Source organism: Orcinus orca, chromosome 3 (assembly GCF_937001465.1).
Source record: "Orcinus orca chromosome 3, mOrcOrc1.1, whole genome shotgun sequence".
Classification (NCBI taxonomy): domain Eukaryota; kingdom Metazoa; phylum Chordata; class Mammalia; order Artiodactyla; family Delphinidae; genus Orcinus; species Orcinus orca.
Genome location: NC_064561.1, coordinates 155775376 through 155796165, shown reverse-complemented (window position 1 = coordinate 155796165; position 20790 = coordinate 155775376). Strand labels below are relative to the sequence as shown.

At 37.1% G+C, this 20790-nt stretch overlaps 1 protein-coding gene across 6 annotated transcripts in view; it reads right to left on the bottom strand.

Annotated features, from left to right (window-relative positions):
• Positions 1-3550: 3550 nt before the first annotated feature.
• LMBRD2 (LMBR1 domain containing 2) overlaps positions 3551-20790 on the bottom strand; it is a 55101-nt gene continuing 37861 nt past the window's right edge. For 5 of the 6 annotated variants that reach the window (XM_033421269.2, XM_049708002.1, XM_033421267.2 and 2 more), the window contains 3 exons: positions 13639-13744; positions 9168-9297; positions 3551-8232 (listed from right to left, as the gene is read on the bottom strand). In XM_033421269.2, coding sequence (XP_033277160.1) covers positions 8172-8232; positions 9168-9297; positions 13639-13744 — 297 coding nt within the window. In that variant the 3' untranslated portion in view covers positions 3551-8171. The remainder of the gene's footprint in view (positions 8233-9167; positions 9298-13638; positions 13745-20790) is intronic. The other variant, XM_033421271.2, reaches the window with a different exon arrangement.

Genomic DNA, 20790 nt, shown 5'->3' with positions numbered 1-20790 from the left:
AAATGCTTGTAAAAAATGCCCAAGTATAAGAAAAAAACATTGCCCTTAGTACCTGAGAGCCTCTCTGAGTGATACCTTTGAATGTCCCATCCCTATCAGAAGCATACTGACTTATATAGTAAATCACTTCACATGATTTTCTTTATAGTTTTCTCAACTATGTATGCATTTTGAAACAATAAAGTCTAGTTTTAGGGTTATTTTTGTTCTTTTGCTGTTTTGATTTGAATTTTTTATCATTCCATTTTTCCTTTATTTGTATCTATATCCTACTTCTGTTCTTTTAATGATTATCGTAGCATGCATCCTCAACTGAAAATCTGGCTTAAGCAACCTCTTTACTCCTCCCTTAGAACACTATAATGCAGTTTGCTCCACTCCCAACTTACATGGTATAAGTTATGTAATTTAAATCTCTATATTTTTAAGTTTATTATGAAATAAAAGGTACATATAGCAAAGCACACATAAAAGCACGTACTATTCAGTGATTCATTACTAGGTGAACACCTGTAAAACCACCCACCCAAGAAAGAGAACACAGGCAGCAATCCAGAAACTTCTCTTGTGCTATTGCAATCACTAATCCCTTTCTCCTCAAAGGTAAGCAACAGCATGACACGTATGGTAATCTTTCCTTGTTTCTTTTTTCTTTATGATTTTACTACAAAGCAGTCATCTTTTAAGTCTACAATTTAATTTTATCTTTTTTTAACTTTATATAAACAGAATCACACTATATTATTTTTTCACATCTGAATCCTTTGGATACATTATCTGTTTCATCCGTGTTGTTACATAGTTATAATTAATCATTTCTACTTATTCATGCATATATCCATCATGTTGAATAAATAAACTCATTCTGTTGATTGAATAATTTATGGTTGAAGTAACTGTGAGTAGCACAATGAACATCCTTGTACATGTCTCTGGGTACACATACACACACATTTTTGTGTGATATATATACTGGTTGCCAAGCCCAAGTTCACCTACATTTCCTCCTATGTTACCTTCTAGAAGTTTTGTGTTATAGTTTTAGGTTCATGAACCATTTTGAGTTAATTTTTGTGAAAGGTGTAAAGTTAGTGTCTAGACTTTTTTTTTTTACACATGGTTATCCAGTGTTCCAGCATCATTTGTTAAAAAGACTACCCTTTCTCTATTGAATTGCCTTTGTTCCTTTGTCAAACAATTGACTATATTTATGTGGGTGTATTTCTGGGCTCTCTGTTCTGTTCCATTTGTCTATTTTTTCACCAATCCCACAATGTCTTGATAATTGTAGATTTATAGTAAGTCTTGAAGTTGGGTAGTGTCAGTCCTCCGATTTTGCTCTCCTTCAGTATTGTGTTGGCTCTTCTGGGTTTTTTGCCTCTCCATATAAACTTTAGAATCAGTTTGTCAATATCCACAAAATAACTTATTGGGGCTTTAACTGGAATTGCATTGAATCTATAGGTCAATTTGGGAAGAACTGACATCCCAGTAATATTGGGTCTTCCCATCCATGAACATGGAATCTCTCTCCATTTATTCTTTGATTTCTTTCAACAGAGGTTTGTAGTTTTCTTCACATAGATCTTAGATATATTTTATTAGATTTATACCTAAGTATTTCATTTTGGGGGGTGCTAATGTAAATGGTATTTTTAATTTCAAATTCTACTTCTCCATTGTTGGTAAAAGGGAGAGTGATTCACTTTTGCATATTAATCTTATATCCTGCAAACTTGCTATAATGACTTATTCCAGGAAGTTTTTTTTTTTTTGGTCAATTCTTTTAGTTTGCTACATAGATGATCATATCATCTGCAAACAAATATGGTTTTATTTCTTCCTTCCAAACCTGTATATCTTTTATTTCCTTTTCTTGTCTTATTGTATTAGCTAGGATGAATGTAAATGGTGTTGTGTTTTTAATTTCAAATTTCCATTGTTATTTTTGGTATATGGGTAAGCAACTCTCTATTTCCTTTGTCAGCCCGGCTAGGGTTTCATCAGTTTTATTGATCTTTTCATATACTCAGTTTTTGGTTTTACTGATTTTCTTTATTGTTATCCTGTTTTCAACTTCATTGATTTCTGCTCTAGTTTTTTTTTTTTTAATTGGAGTATAATTGCTTTACAATGTTGTGTTAGTTTCTGCTGCACAGTGAAGTGAATCAGCTATATGTATACATATATCCCCTCCCTCTTGGACCTCCCTCCCCACCCCCCATCCCACCCATCTAGGTCATCACAGAGCACCGAACTGAGCTCCCTGTGCTATACAGCAGGTTCCCACTAGCTATCTGTTTTACACATGGTAGTGTAATTATGTCAAACCTAATCTCCCAGTTCATCCCACCCTCCCCTCCCCCCTCCCCGTGTCCACACATCTATTCCCTACATCTGCATTTCTATTCCTGCCCGGCAAATAGGTTCATTTGTACTATTTTTCTAGATTCCACGTATATGCATTAATATATGATATTTGTTTTATAACATTTATTTTAATTATAAACACAAGATAAAATAATGTGGAACCTACAGTATTGAATTATTTACCTTAAAACATTTCTTTTGTGATACCTGTTAATAAATTTGTAAGGAACAAAACATGCCTTAGTCTACTAAAAAGAGTTTAATCTCTAAGGTGGTATGAAGTAAAACACATAATCAGCAAAATTTTTAGTAACTTGTAGAAATGTACTTTATTTCATGCAAAGCTACATAATTTCCTATATTTTAACAGCTAATCAAATAAACATTTCAAAAAATTCATTACATCGCAATAAATTAAAATACTACAAAGCAATTCCAAGTCCATGAGTTTGTCAAAACCAAACTAAGAGAACATTATGCATAGATAAGGCCAAAGATGCTAACTTACTTATAGGTAGCACTTTGCAGGTTTGTTCAAATACATATTTAGTGAGAATCTGCAGAGAAAAATAGTTACATCTACAACCCATTAGTCAGAAAGGAAAACATCTGCCATTACATACCAGGTAGTAGTAGCTGATTAAAGATAAATTGGCATCATGCACCAAAAATGAACATAATGTACATTTTGAAAATTATGATCAGATGCACATTTGGAAGACTTATCTTCTATTTCACCTAATCCACTGAATTAGATAAATAACAAGTACTTTATTAATGCAACACAGAAATTAGGCATTTGGTATACTTTGCTTGGGTACTGGTATATATAAAAAGATACTGAAGAGATGTAGGAGTATTTCAAACTCATACTGGACTACTGAACTTTAGAGTATTGCCCTAAGGAAATAGGTTCTGGGCAGAACTTATTTGAGCAAGATTTTTAAACTACTTAAAAGCAATACTACAATTAGTTACTTACAAAAACATTTTATAAAAATTAAATATCAGAAGGTAACAACATCAATATTAGAGCTCTTTTTTCAATGCTATAATTTATAAACATATATATGAGATTACAGTAATTTAAAAGACAGGTCCACATGTTCTCTATCTTCTAAATGAGAAAAATCCTTCAAGTTGTGTTCAAAATATGGACAAAACAAATCCATTGGATTGCTTTAAAAAAAAAAATAGTCTCTCCCCTACAATTTGGTGTACTAAGTAGGGAAGATGCTAGCCAGCATTCTTTTGAGAAATATAGCTCTAAGTGATTAGGTTGATAAGATTTATGTCAATAATAACTCAAAATGGTGTTGTACAGTCAGATGAACAAATTATGACTTTATTCTCCCTATGTCTGCCACAGTAAACCATTCTTTCTACCCTTTTGCACTAAGTACAGTAAAAATCTCCTTTTGCAAAATAATGTGAGATCAGGATAAGCACAAAAGAAAAGATTTTCACAGGAAAAAAGGTTAATTCACACCAGGAAGTGTGTTAAAAACAAAAGTCTTTTAGGATATGAGAAGAGGAACATGCCAATATTCTTGCTTTATTAACAAATTTAAAATTGTGATCAACCTCGATGGACAAATCTTTTGAAAGTAAAAATAAAATGTTAGGAAAACCAGGCTGAACATGAAAGGAATTAGGGGTGAGGGTATGTTCCCATTGCAATGGGACTGGGGATGGGGCAGGGCTAGTGGCTGCTCTGATGGTGGAGACGGCTCACAGGACCTGGTCTCCAGGAGTTAGTACAGGGGATAACACTGCCTAGTCTTCCAGGTCTCTGAGCAGGAAAAAAGTCACTGAGTTGGAAAGAAGTACCCCACACAAAGGGAATTCACAATTCAGAAGGCTTCCTGTAACCCTCTCATATTGTTCCAACCTCTCTTTAATGAAAACTTTGACAGTGATGTATATTATTTACGAACTCCTTTTCATAAAAAGAGGCCTCAAGGTTCTTAATGTTTTGGGTTTGTTTGCTTGTTTTGTTTTTAACAATTACTGGTTTTGGAAGTCTAATTTTATGCTAAAACATTTACACTAAGAATAATTCATTTTACTGAAGTGTCCTACTTAGTGGCGAAAAAGACAACACACTGAGCTAGCATCCATCACATTTACATTCAGATGTTGCTTAGTTGTCTAGCAAAATCTGTTTCACTACTTTAAGTGCAATACTGCTATTCAAGTAGTGGGATCTGTAGTAAGAACCTTCTGAGTGCACTGATCATCAAAAACAACTGTACACAAAGAACAAACGGAAAAAAAATCTGTCAGCACATTAGAAGTCATACTATACAGAGAGGCTTCAGATAGGAAGGAAGGTATAAAAGGAATGAAGGGAAGAAGGAAGAAAAGAAACGAAAGATAAAACTCTAAATTCATTTACTTCTCAACATTTAGAATTTAATACAATACAATCCATTGTATTTTGGAGGTTCAAGTATGTTAAGATTTTTCAGGGACATGTTTTGCCTCTTAGTGCAAATATATTTATCCCTGTGATTTTTCAGGCATTGCCCACACAAATCACAAGTATAAAACTCACATTACTGAACAGTGTGAATTATAATTATGGAGAGTTTATTTTTCCTTTAAAATAGTAATCAACACAAAAATCAAGAACATTCTCTAAATCTACTAAAGGTATAAAAAAATGAGGTTTGCTATTGTACATCAATGAATCCCTTCATTGATATTCTAAAATATACTTAAAAAACACTCACACTGACTTTCCTATCCACATTTAATTTCATTTGGGCACACAACCAGCATAAATTTAAGAACTGATAATCTAATCAAATAGTAGTGTCCAAAACCAAATCAACTGGCAGCATTTTTTTTAAGAAAGTTTCGATTGTCAAACTCTCTGATCTATTCTTTATAAATGAAAAACCCTTGAATGTTCTGATTTAGCCCTTACCACTCTTGTGAAATGAGGGCCTCTTGCGTGATGAAATTATTCCAAAGCCCCTGCGTTCATTTGGTAAGAGAACAAATTCTAATAATTAGGTTTATTTTAATAATGATTTTTACAAAAGTGCTCTATTGATAATAAGAAATTATTGATGTAGTAACAAAAGTTAATTAGCAACTTATAGATTCATGAAATTAACAGATTATTAATTGTTATTTTCTGCAATGGTTATTTTGAACTACTGGCTTAGAATATCCTTACCTAACATTATTTAGAAAAATAATTTAGAAAATTTAACCAGATATCTACTATTATGTAAGAAACACCTCAAAAGGTAATTGCCGGAAGTAATTCTTCAAGAAATGTACTTTGCATGTAGTGTTATGAATTTAGTAGTAACGTTTTGCAGTAGATATCATTATATTTTAATAAGCTTCTCAAAACAGAAAACTTCTGTTCTTATTACAGTTTTTTACAAGGTGGCTTAATGAACATTAACTCATTTCCCCAGCAATGAACTCTTAGTCCTCAGGGGTTAAATCATTACCTTCTAAACACAAATTTACCTAGCTAGGTAACCTTCCTATATGATCATATTTGAAATCCTGTAAGATAAATTCTGCTTAAAAAGTTGAATACTCTGGATCACTTAAACAACCAAAAATTATTTTGGAAATAACTCAAAAGTTACTATAATCATAAAAAATTTAACAATAAAATAAAGTAGTACATTCCTTTACTTATTTCTATCAATATATCTTAGGGTATTTTAAGTTATAAAAGTAACTGGATCATTTCTTCTCTTTTTCTGATTCTATTTCTACAATAGCATCTGAGTTTCATGATAAAACCTGATGAGAAACAACATTATACTTAAGGAAAATATTCCAAAGTAAACCCAAAGACTGAAAAATAAAACAATATTATTTTCAAAGGATTTTGATTAATTATTCCCAAAAGAGCTTTTGCTCTGGGAACTTGTAAGCTTCTCTGTAATAATAAGAAACTGGACCCCTTCCTGGGGTGATCCTTTTCCCATCCACTATTTTCAAATAACAAAACCAGCACAGCTAACAACTTATTCTGTCTTTTTAAACACCACCATATAAACATCAACTCAATACCCTCACAATAGCTTTGTGAGGTAGATCAGTAGGTAAATAGCAAGAGTCCTCTTCATTTTGAAAATGAAGAAATTGAGGCACTGAATGGTTACATGATTTGCCCAAGGTTTCAATGGTCAATCATGAAATTTCAAACAGTGTTAAATTATCTCTGCTCCTGGCCTACTGCTCTCTAACCATGCTTCACAATAAAAGGCTGTGTGTGTGTGTTCTTAAATAAGCAGTCTATATAATCTTCGATTGAGAGTAAAATCCATCCATTGATATTTTAAAAGGGATCTAATCTCAAAGTTCATAAAAATTTAAGAAAATCAGATAATTAGGATGATACACTATTCCTCTCAGTATCTGCATAAAACTGTGGCTTTTAAAAAATTTAAATGATAACATTACGAAAAGAGGAAAATAAAACATTTAAATATGATTCAGGGAAAAACTACCCTCAAGAAACATATAATCAAATTTGCCTATATAATTCATCTTCAAACTGGGCCACTACTAAAAGTTACGCGGGATAATAGGTGTTAAGCTAACACAGCCATGGGCAAGCTCAAGTACAGTCACCACTGGGTGAATCCAAGGTATGGATTCTCAGAGTTGCAAATATTTCAGGGACATAACTCTCTGCAAACATGTTGTGCTCAACTATAGTCACTGTGAAATAAAACCCTGATGATTTAAAATATAATACCTAACTTTGGCTTAAACACAAAGTTTAAAAAATTCAATTTTAAATAATAACATGTTTAACCAACAAGTTACTACACATCTCCATTCTCAACTAGTTTTCTGTTTTCTATAAATCATAATTTAACTGTTAGTAATAACAGTAAATGGATTGACTTTTTACCTTTGAATAACCAGATACTGTTTTACAAAAGGAATAAACAGGCACCTTTCAAAAGCAGAGAATTTTGTGGGACTCTTTGGTTATTAAACCCCCCCACTATTTACCATTAATAATTACGATTCTCCTTGAATGGAATAATCAACTCAAATCAATATGCTAAATGTCAAAGGTGAACACCTCTCTCTGAAATGAAAATTTTACAAAACAATACCAAAAGCATAAGACAATTTCCAGTTACCACCAAAGACTGAAAGAATACATCACCTGATTATAGTACACATGCTGAAGATACAAACACTATCAGTTGAAGGATAATCTTAATTATACATGCAAAAACCTAACTAATTTGCATACAGTATTGAAAAAGAGCTTTCTACATTCAGTTATGTGTGGTAAGTAAGCCGTGTTTTAAGACATGGGTTTTGTAAATATGGTTGTTATTGAGGTGTCCATCTCTTTGAGAAATAAAGGATCAACATACTCTTTAGAAACAGAAAATATGTAAGTCACAATAATAAAACTGTATAATATTATTCAGTTACAACTATGGCTTCCTTGGACCTTTGAAACAACTTTCCTGAAAAAAATTTATCTGAAACAAACTGAACTACATGTTTTCAACATATACTGATCTTAATCATGAATTAAATCCTTCCACTGTAACTGTACTTCTAAGGCAGACACTTCAGGAATGGTATGTAACAAACCTTATTAGAAAAGATGATACTCTATTCAATGAACAATAAACTATTATTACTAAGATCCCATTAATTTTTAGTGCCTTTTTTATCCTGACACTTTTCACTAAGAGTTCAGTGTAAATTCTAGGGCATACAGATGTTCATAAAGACTGAACTTATGTGTTGATCTTGGTTAGTTATTCCATATATTCTTACAGATTTTAAACATCATCAAATATTCGGCTGCGAGACATTGAGAGGTATCGTCCACCAGGCTGATACCTGAAAGGTGGATAAAGAAATGATCCAAGGCATCAAAAATAAAGAAGGAGAGAAAAACAAGGACACATTAAAAGGAAGTGGCTACATAATTTGTAAGAACTGTAAAATCTATTCAGTAGCTGAAATCAGGAACTTAGCCAAGAATGTTATCCCAAAGGGATTTACCTAATTATAAATCAACCAATGACGGTTTTAGAGCCTATGACATATGACACATATGGCGGGGTGAGAGATATAAAAAGAAAGGAGTGGGGAGATGTAAAATACATCATGGAACTTAACAGATTTAATAACTAGATTGTTGAATATAAATAGAATATCCTTTTGGTATTTATAGGCAATACTATAGCAAATATCTTCATGCATATGATGATTTGCTTTTGTTTAATTATTTCTACATAGTATAGTAGCTAAAAGCACAGACTCTGTAGCCAGAGTCCTGGGGTTTAAATGCCTGACTTTGTCATTTACAAGCCGTGTGATCCTGGGTAAGTTACTGAGCCTCTCTGGATGCAAATTCAATTGGACTGACAACCATAAAATACAATTACTGTTGTTAAAGTGCTTAGAATAGTGTGCCACCCAGTTACACCTATGTAAACTATTGCAAAATATGATACATTTCATAAACGGGATTGTCAGAAATAGGCATATAAATATTGTTAAGATTCTACCAAACGATTTCAATTCTTTTTTGTTATTTATCATACTAGTAGTAGTAGTTTGCGAAGATACTAATTTCAATCACCACCACTAGATGCTATAATTTTTTAAATACAAAAGCATTAGAAGGTATTAAAAGGTTTCAAAGGTTGCTTAATATGCTTTTTATTAGTAGTAAAGATGAATACTTTCCTTATGTTTATCTCGTCAAGTCAGAATGTTATTAAAATTTCAGAGGAATGCTGGAGCCAAAATGATAAGCTGGAACTTACCTTCCTGATTCAGATTCAAGAGGATCATCAGTGAATGTTTCTGCATTAAAATCCAAAGGTTCTGCATCTTGGAGGAGTTCTATTCGGTCCCTTTCAGTCCTATTATTAGCCCTGGTATATTTGGATGCTGCTGCAAAAGAAGAAAAAAATGTCCACTTTCTATTGTCTTTATGGGTCACAGTCTATGGACTCACGGAAAGAAAAGTCAAGTTTATAAAGGATGTGAATTTTGATTGTAAAGACAATATTAAGAAAAGATAACTATGTAGTTATCTTAAAATTAGATTAAAATGATTAATAGTATGATAGAAAATAACAAGGAAAAGTTCTCCCTTGTATGTAGTCTAAGCTCAGAAGCAGCTATAGTGCAAAGACTCAATATGAATCAGAATTAGTATTTAACTATGGTATCATAACAGTGAAATTGTTCATAATCAAATTAAGTTTCAGCTGGTTGCACACTGAATACAGGGGGTGCTACATCTCACGTCTCGGCTAGGATTTTAAGGTGTAATCAACTCAAACTCTTCAAAAAAGGCCTGAGTCTTTTTCCCATGAAGCATAGTTTAGGGCAGTAATGTCCAACAGAAATAAATTCCAAGCCTCGTATTTACTTTTTACTAGTAGATACATTAAAAAAGTAAAAAGAAATAGGTGAAATTAATCTTAATATATTTAATTTAACTCAGTATATACAAAATATTATCATTTCAATATGGGGCACCAGCTACACTGCAAATGCTCAACAGCCATATGTGGCTAATGGTTACCACCCTGGTCAGCACAGATCTAGAGAACTAATCCCTTCTCTACGTGAATGGGGTTTACTTCATAAACAACCTAAATTTTCACAATGTTATTTTGAGCAGCTCAACAGCTTCAAAAAAACTATAATATAGGTCTTTTTGAAAATCTAAGGCAAGCCAATTCTCTCATATTTTTGTCATCCTGGACTCTGCCCTTTACCGTTTCTCTCATTCATTCAGCAAATATTGGTTACATGCCAGTTTCTAACTCATCATCCTAAGGCTTTGTGTTTCCTCTTCTCTTAACCATTCTCCATACTCCCAGATCTCTGCATTCTGTTAACTCCAAATCCATGATAAACTTCCAAATCTCTTTGTAGAATCCTCCCTCTATTTTCTAGCTTTAACTGAAACTTTAGTTTCCTCCTATTTCTTCTACGCTAAATCTCATCCAAACACATCCTTTCTTCTTTATCTCCAGGGTCATCTCAAGGGTGCTTATTTCATGCCCTCATTTTTTTTTAGCTTCTGCTTCACAACAAAATGAATCAGTTATATATACACACATGTTCCCATATCTCCTCCCGCTTACTCCCTCCCTCCCACCCCCCCCATCCCACCCCTCCAGGTGGTCACAAAGCACCGAGCTGATCTCCCCGTGCCATGCGGCTGCCCCCAACCAGCCATCCACTCCACACTTGGTAGTGCACATATGTCCATGCCTCTCTCCTGCTTTGTCACAGCCCACCCCTCCCCCTCCCCATATCCTCAAGTCCATTCTCCAGTAAGTCTGTGTCTCTATTCCTGCTCTACCCCTAGGTTCTTCATGACATCTTTTCTTTCCCAAATTCCACATACACGTGTCAGCACACGGTATCTGTCTCTCTCCCTCTGACCTACTTCACTCTGCATGACAGACTCCAGGTCTATCCACGTCACTACAAACAGCTCAATTTCGTTTCTTTTCATGGCTGAGCAATATTCCATTGTATATATGTGCCACATCTTCTTTATCCATTCATCCGATGATGGACACTTAGGTTGTTTCCATCTCCGGGCTATTGTAAATAGAGCTGCAATGCTACACTGCAGACTACAAAACAAATATACAAAGGAAGAAAGATCTCAAGAGTGATAATTATGTGAATTAGGTGTCACTGTAAGTGTCCATCATTGGATGAATGGATAAAGAAGATGTGGCACATATATACAATGGAATATTACTCGCCATAAAAAGAAACGAAATTGAGCTATTTGTAATGAGGTGGATAGACCTAGAGTCTGTCATACAGAGTGAAGTAAGTCAGAAAGAGAAAGACCAATACCGTATGCTAACACATATATATGGAATTTAAGAAAAAAAAATGTCATGAAGAACCTAGAGGCAAGACAGGAACAAAGACACAGAACCACTAGAGAAAGGACCTGAGGATATGGGGAGGGGGAAGGGTAAGCTGTGACAAAGCGAGAGAGAGGCATGGACATATACACACCACCAAATGCAAGGTAGACAGCTAGTGGGAAGCAGCCGCACAGCACAGGGAGATCAGCTCGATGCCCCGTGACCGCCTGGAGGGGTGGGACAGGGAGGGCGGGAGGGAGATGCAAGAGGGAAGAGACATGGGAACATGTGTACATGTATGGCTGATTCACTTTTGTTATGGAGCAGAAACCAACACACCATTGTAAAGCAATTATAGTCCAATAAAGATGTTAAAAAAAATAAAAAAGAGTGGAGATCTATAAAGAACAGACTTGTGGTTGCCGAGGCAGGGAGGGAGGGATGGGCTGGCAGTTTGGGGTTAGCAGATGCAAACTATTACATATAGAATGGATAAACAACAAGGTTCTACTGTGTAGCACAGGGAACTACATTCAATATGCTGTGAGAAACCATAATGGAAAAGAATATAAAAAAGAATGTATATGTATAGCTGAATCACTTTGCTGTACAGCAGAAATTAACACAACCTTGTAAATCAACCATATTTCAATTAAAAAAAACCAAACAACTAGTGGGTATCTGTGAAAACTGTAAACAAGGGTGACTGAGGATATACGTTCATAAAATAGAATATACTACAGATATGGTTGTCTTTGTTCAATTCTACAAGTCTCCACTGAGCAGGTACCGTATGCCAGGCTTTGGGCTGGGCTCTAGTGATACCACAGTGAGCAAAACCAGGTATGGTCCCTGTTCTTACGGAACTTAACAATCTAGTGAGGGAGATGAACCATGATCAAATAACGACACAAATGTAAAATGGTAACTCTGATGTGTGTTTAAGAGGAGTGTCACCTGTTAGTAACCATGATGGTGATCTGGCCTAGTCAGAGAGGTCTGGGGAAGGTTCTCTGAGGAAGCTCTGGGGGTGAGATCTGCAAGGTGACCAGGAGCTAATGCGGTGAAGAAGGGCAGGAAGAGCATTTCAGGCAGAGAAACAGCACAGCAGAAGGAATGGTGTTTGCTTGAGTGAGCAGAAGGCAAGGTGTGCTCGGAGCAGAGAGGGCTGGGGGAGCATGGGGAGAGATCCAGCCTCACACGCAGAAGGGCTTTCCATAAGAATGAAAAGTCGTTGTACAGTTTTAAGCAGAGAAGTGATATGATCAGATTTATTGGTATAGAAGAGCATTCTAGTTTCCCTTGGGTGAATGAACAGATTTGAGAGGGAAACAAGAATGAGTGCAGAGGGAGCCCTCATCATTTTTTGACTGCATTACTAAAACAGACACTAAACTGGTTTCTGCCTCACTTCCCTGGAAATCATGCTTTATACAGATGTCAAATTCATCTTCCTAAACCAAAAATCTGAGCATGCTTCTTTCCATATTGAAATCTTATCTTTGCATAAAATCTAAACTTCTAAGCATGATAATACCTGTTTCCCAACTATCTCTGCAGCCTTGCCTCTCATCAGGCTTCTACTTTAGGCTCTAGTCATAGAGAAAAGCCTACATTTCCCCAAAGGTTCTCTCATGTCACTCATTCTTCCTTCTGCCTAAAACCCCTTCACCTGGCTAAGTACTACTTATTCCTAAACAGTACTTCTTTATAACAGAAATCTGTTCCCAATAAAAAATTCTTTTCCATCCCCTGAGCTGAGTTCTCTCAGCATCAGGCATGCACCCTTACACTCTCTCAGCATCCCTGCATCTCCCCCAAAGACAAACAACCTCTGCCTTCTACTCAGTGCTGGATCCTGGGAATTCGCATTCCCAGAAGCAGATGGCAGGGTCAAGGATGTGGGGAGGTTTCCTAACCCAACCGACTGACCAATGTCTTCTGCCTGATATCAGTCCCTCACTAAATTATAGGCAAACCGAGGATGGAAGTTATCTTCTTTGTATTCCTGTATTCCTGGGAAAGTACCTGATATATATGGGTCAATCCGTAACTTATTATAAAAATGACTGAACAGCCTGAAAAACATCTAGGTAAACAGAAATCAGTACCTGCCTACAATGTGCCTGGGATAAGTACTATTATTTAGGTAGTGTAATTACAACTAATCACTTGATGTCCCAGATGTCTCCTTCTCCTACCAGAATGTGTATTTGAGTTTCTCCTTCCTCTCATACACTGAGGGATGAAAAAAGTAAAGTCACTGCAGAACCACATTTATAGTTCTCTAAAGGCATTTCTGGATGGGTAACTAGTCCTCAGTCTCTATGCAAGCAAGCATAAGAAAAAAATTTCTTAGAAAACTAGACAATAAACTACTTACATCGGTTGGTACTAATATCTGAGAAGTTTGACTCTTTTGGGTCAATATGAACATTTCTGTTTCTAGTGGAATCTTCTCTACTGTGTCCATAACGTTCTTTCCATTCCTAGGAAAGAAAAACAAATGATTATATAACACAAGAACACACAGTCAGAAAATAATTCATCAGTGATAACAGATTTAGATTACATATGCAGAGTAATATAAACTAATTCTTTTTCATCAGGAATTCATCAGATAATCAGTATAATTAGCACAGTGCCTTTAGAAATCATAGATAGGGAGAGGGGGGAAGATGGCGGAAGAGTAAGACGCAGAGATCACCTTCCTCCCCACAGATACATCAGAAATACATCTACATGTGGAACAACTCCTACAGAACACCTACTGAACGCTGGCAGAAGACCTCAGACCTCCCAAAAGGCAAGAAACTCCCCAAGTACCTGGGTAGGGCAAAAGAAAAAAGAATAAACAGAGACAAAAGAATAGGGACAGGACCTGCACCAGTGGGAGGGAGCTGTGAAGGAGGAAAGGTTTCCACACACTAGGAAGCCCCTTCGCGGGCGGAGACTGCGGGTGGCGGAGCGGGGGAGCTTCGGGGCTGAGGAGGACAGCACAGCAACAGGGGTGCGGAGGGCAAAGCTGAGAGATTCCCGCACAGAGGATCGGTGCCGACCGGCACTCACCAGCCCGAGAGGCTTGTCTGCTCACCCGCCGGGGCGGGCGGGGCTGGGAGCTGAGGTTCGGGCTTTGGTCGGAGCGCTGGGAGAGGACTGGGGTTGGCGGCGTGAACACAGCCTGCAGGGGGTTAGTGCGCCACAGCTAGCTGGGAGGGAGTCCGGGGAAAAGTCTGGACCTGCCGAAGAGGCAAGAGACTTTTTCCTCCCTCTTTGTTTCCTGGTGCGCGAGGAGAGGGGATTAAGAGCGCTGCTTAAAGGAGCTCCAGAGATGGGCGCGAGCCGTGGCAAAAAGCGCGGACCCCAGAGACGGGCATGAGACGCTAAGGCTGTTGCTGCCGCCACCAAGAAGCCTGTGTGCGAGCACAGGTCACTATCCACACCTCCCTCCCGGGGAGCCTGTGCAGCCCGCCACTGCCAAGGTCCCGGGATCCAGGGTCAACTCCCCCGAGAGAATGCACGGCGTGTCTCAGGCTGGTGCAATGTCATGCTGGCCTCTGCTGCCGCAGGCTTGCCCCGCACTCCGTACCCCTCCCTCTCCCTGGCCTGAGTGAGCCAGAGCCCCCGAATCAGCGGCTCCTTTAACCCCGTCCTGTCTGAGCGAACAACAGACGCCCTCCAGCGACCTACACTCACAGGCGGGGCCAAATCCAAAGCTGAACCCCAGGAGCTGTGAGAACAAAGAAGAAAAAGGGCCAGCAGCCTCAGGAGCAGCGGATTAAATCTCCACAATCAACCTGATGTACCCTGCATCTGTGGAATACATGAACAGACAACGAATCATCCCAAATTGAGGAGGTGGACTTTGAGAGCAAGATTTATTATTTTTTCCCCTTTTCCTCTTTTTGTGAGTATGTGTATGCTTCTGTGTGAGATTTTGACTGTATAGCTTTGCTTTCACCATTTATCCTAGGGTTCTATACGTCCGTTTTTTTTTTGACTTAAAAAAATTTTTTTTCTTAATAATTTTTTTATTTTTATAACTTTATTTTATTTTACCTTACTTTATTTTATTTTATCCTCTTTCTTTCTTTCTTTCTACTTTTTCTCCCTTTTATTCTGAGCCGTGTGGATGAAAGGCTCTTGGTGCTGCAGCCAGGAGTCAGTGCTGTGCCTCTGTGGTGGGAGAGCCAACTTCAGGACACTGGTCCACAAGAGACCTCCCAGCTGCATGTAATATCAAACAGTGAAAATCTCCGAGAGATCTCCATCTCAACACCAACACCCAGCTTCACTCAACGACCAGCAAGCTACCAGAGCTGGACACCCTATGCCAAACAACTAACAAGACAGGAACACAAACCCACCCATTAGCAGAGAGGCTGCCTAAAATCATAAGTCCACAGACACCCCAAAACACACCACCAGACGTGGACCTGCCCACCAGAAAGACAAGATCCAGCCTCATCCACCAGAACACACGCACTAGTCCCCTCCACTAGGAAGCCTACACAACCCACTGAACCAACCTTAGCCACTGGGGACAGACACCAAAAACAACGGTAACTACGAACCTGCAGCCTGCAAAAAGGAGACCCCAAACACAGTAAGATAAGCAAAATGAGAAGACAGAAAAACACACAGCAGATGAAGGAGCAAGATAAAAACCCACCAGACCTAACAAATGAAGAGGAAATAGGCAGTCTACCTGAAAAAGAATTCAGAATAATGATAGTAAACATGATCCAAAATCTTGGAAATAGAATAGAGAAAATGCAACAAACATTTAACAAGGACCTAGAAGAACTAAAGATGAAACAAACAATGATGAACAACACAATAAATGAAATTAAAAATACTCTAAAAGGGATCAATAGCAGAAAAACTGAGGCAGAAGAACGGATAAGTGACCTGGAAGATAAAATAGTGGAAATAACTACTGCAGAGCAGAATAAAGAAAAAAGAATGAACTGAGGACAGTCTCAGAGACCTCTGGGACAACATTAAACGCACCAACATTCGAATCATAGGGGTTCCAGAAGAAGAAGAGAAAAAGAAAGGGACTGAGAAAATATTTGAAGAGATTATACTTGAAAATTTCCCTAATATGGGAAAGGAAATAGTTAATCAAGTCCAGGAAGCACACAGAGTCCCATACAGCGTAAATCCAAGGAGAAACATGCCAAGACACATATTAATCAAATTGTCAAAAGTTAAATACAAAGAAAACATATTAAAAGCAGCAAGGGAATAACAACAAATAACACACAAGGGAATCCTCATAAGGTTAACAGCTGATCTTTCAGCAGAAACTGCAAGCCAGAAGGGACTGGCAGGACATATTTAAAGTGATGAAGGAGAAAAACCTACAACCAAGATTACTCTACCCAGCAAGGATCTCATTCAGATTAGATGGAGAAATGAAAACCTTAACAGACAAGCAAAAGCTGAGAGAGTTCAGCACCACCAAACCAGCTTTACAACAAAGGCTAAAGGACCTTCTCTAGGCAAGAAACACAAGAGAAGAAAAAGACCTACAATAATAAACCCAAAACAATTAAGAAAATGGGAATAGGAACATACATATCGATAATTACCTTAAATGTAAATGGATTAAATGCTCCCACCAAAAGACACAGACTGGCTGAATGGATACGAAAACAAGACCCATATATATGCTGTCTAAAAGAGACCCACTTCAGACCTAGAGACACATACAGACTGAAAGTGAGGGGATGGAAAAAATATTCCATGCAAATGGAAACCAAAAGAAAGCTGGAGTAGCAATACTCATATCAGACAAAATAGACTTTAAAATAAAGACTATTAGAAGAGACAAAGAAGGACACTACATACTGATCAAGGGATCGATCCAAGAAGAAGATAAAACAATTGTAAAGATTTATGCACCTAACATAGGAGCACCGCAATACATAAGGCAAATACGAACAGCCATAATAGGGGAAATCGACAGTAACACATTCATAGTAGGGGACTTTAACACCCCACTTTCACCAACGGACTGATCATCCAAAATGAAAATAAATAAGGAGACACAAGCTTTAAATGATACATTAAACAAGATGGACGTAATTGATATTTATAGGACATTCCATCCAAAAACAACAGAATACACATTTTTCTTTAGTGCTCATGGAACATTCTCCAGGATAGATCATATCCTGGGTCACAAATCAAGCCCTGGTAAATTTAAGAAAATTGAAATTGTATCAAGTATCTTTTCTGACCACAACGCTATGAGACTAGATATCAATTACAGGAAAAGATCTGTAAAAAATACAAACACATGGAGGCTAAACAATACACTACTAAATAACGAAGTGATCACTGAAGAAATCAAAGAGGAAATAAAAAAATACCCAGAAAAAAATGACAGTGGAGACACGACGGCCCAAAACCTATGGGATGCAGCAAAAGCAGTTCTAAGAGGGAAGTTTATAGCATTACAATCCTACCTTAAGAAACAGGAAACATCTCGAATAAACAACCTAACCTTGCACCTAAAACAATTAGAGAAAGAAGAACAAAAAAACCCCAAAGTTAGCAGAAGGAAAGAAATCATAAAGATCAGATCAGAAATAAATGAAAAAGAAATGAAGGAAACGATAAAATCTCAATAAAGCTAAAAGCTGGTTCTTTGAGAAGATAAACAAAATTGATAAACCATTAGCCAGACTCATCAAGAAAAAAAGGGAGAAGACTCAAATCAATAGAATTAGAAATGAAAAAGGAGAAGTAACAACTGACACTGCAGAAATACAAAAGATCATGAGAGATTACTACAAGCAACTCTACGCCAATAAAATGGACAACCTGGAAGAAATGGACAATTTTTTAGAAATGCACAACCTGCCAAGACTGAATCAGGAAGAAATAAAAAATAGGAACAGACTAATCAGAAGCACTGAAATTGAAACTGTGATTAAAAATCTTCCAACGAACAAAACCCTAGGACCAGATGGCTTCCCAGGCGAATTCTATCAAATATTTAGAAAAGAGCTAACACCTATCCTTCTCAAACTCTTCCAAAATATAGCAGAGGGAGGAACAGTGCCAAACTCATTCTACGAGGCCACCATCACCCTGATACCAAAACCAGACAAGGATGTCACAAAGAAAGAAAACTACAGGCCAATATCACTGATGAATATAGATGCAAAAATCCTCAACAAAATACTAGCAAACAGAATACAACAGCACATTGAAAGGATCATATGCCATGATCAAGTGGGGTTTATTCCAGGAATGCAAGGATTCTTCAATATACGCAAATCAATCCATGTGATACACCATATAAACAAATTGAAGGAGAAAAACCATATGGTCATCTCAATAGATGCACAGAAAGCTTTCGACAAAATTCGACACCCATTTATGATAAAAACCCTCCAGAAAGTAGGCATAGAGGGAAGTTTCCTCAACATAATAAAGGCGATATATGACAATCCTACAGCCAACATCGTCCTCAATAGTAAAAAACTGAAAGCATTTCCACTAAGATCAGGAATGAGACAAGGTTGCCCACTCTCACCACTCTTATTCAACATAGTTTTGGAAGTTTTAGCCACAGCAATCAGAGAAGAAAAGGAAATAAACGGAATCCAAATCGGAAAAGAAGAAGTAAAGCTGTCACTGTTTGCAGATGACATGATATTATACATAGAGAATCCTAAAGATGCTACCAGAAAACTACTAGAGCTAATCAATGAATTTGGTAATGTAGCAGGATACAAAATTAATGCACAGAAATCTCTGGCATTCCTATACACTAATGATGAAAAATCTGAAAGTGAAATCAAGAAAACACTCCATTTACCATTGCAACAAAAAGAATAAAATATCTAGGAATAAACCTACCTAAGGAGACAAAAGACCTGTATGCAGAAAATTATAAGACACTGATGAAAGAAATTAACGATGATACAAATAGACAGAGAGATATACCATGTTCTTGGATTGGAAGAATCAACATTGTGAAGATGACCCTACTACCCAACGCAATCTACAGATTCAATGCAATCCCTATCAAACTACCACTGGCATTTTTCACAGAACTAGAACAAAAAATTTCACAATTTGTATAGAAACACAAAAGACCCCGAATACCCAAAGCAATCTTGAGAATGAAAAACGGAGCTGGAGGAATCAGGCTCCCTGACTTCAGACTATACTACAAAGTTACAGTAGTCAAGACAGTATGGTACTGGCACAAAAACAGAAATATAGATCAATGGAACAGGATAGAAATCCCAGAGATAAACCCACACACATATGGTCACCTTATCTTTGATAAAGGAGGCAGGAATGTACAGTGGAGAAAGGACAGCTCCTTCAATAAGTGGTGCTGGGAAAACTGGACAGGTACATGTAAAAGTAGATTAGATCACTCCCTAACACCATACACAAAAATAAGCTCAAAATGGATTAAAGACCTAAATGTAAGGCCAGAAACTATCAAACTCTTAGAGGAAAACATAGGCAGAACACTCTATGACATAAATCACAGCAAGATCCTTTTTGACCCACCTCCTAGAGAAATGGAAATAAAAACAAAAATAAACAAATGGGACCTAATGAAACTGCAAAGCTGTTGCACAGCAAAGGAAACCATAAACAAGACCAAAAGACAACCCTCAGAATGGGAGAAAATATTTGCAAATGAAGCAACTGACAAAGGATTAATCTCCAAAATTTACAAGCACCTCATGCAGCTCAATAACAAAAAAACAAACACTCCAATCCAAAAATGGGCAGAAGACCTAAGCAGACATTTCTCCAAAGAAGATATACAGACTGCCAACAAACACATGAAAGAATGCTCAACATCATTAATCATTAGAGAAATGCAAATCAAAACTATATTGAGATATCATTTCACACCAGTCTGAATGGCCATCATCAAAAAATCTAGAAACAATAAATGCTGGAGAGGGTGTGGAGAAAAGGGAACACTCTTGCACTGCTGGTGGGAATGTGAATTGGTACAGCCACTATGGAGAACAGTGTGGAGGTTCCTTAAAAAACTAAAAATAGAAGTACCATATGACCCAGCAATCCCACTACTGGGCATATACCCTGAGAAAACCATAATTCAAAAAGTCATGTACCAAAATGTTCATTGCAGCTCTATTTATAATAGCCACGAGATGGAAGCAACCTAAGTGTCCAACATCGGATGAATGGATAAAGAAGATGTGGCACATATATACAATGGAATATTACTCAGCCATAAAAAGAAATGAAATTGAGCTATTTGTAATGAGGTGGATGGACCTAGAGTCTGTCATACAGAGTGAAGTAAGTCAGAAAGAGCAAGACAAATACCGTATGCTAACACATATATATGGAATCTAAGAAAAAAGAATGTCATGAAGAACCTAGGGGTAAGACAGGAATAAAGACACACACCTACTAGAGAATGGAGTTGAGGATATGGGGAGGGGGAAGGGTAAGCTGTGACAGTGAGAGAGTGGCATGGACATATATACACTACCAAACGTAAAATAGCTAGCTA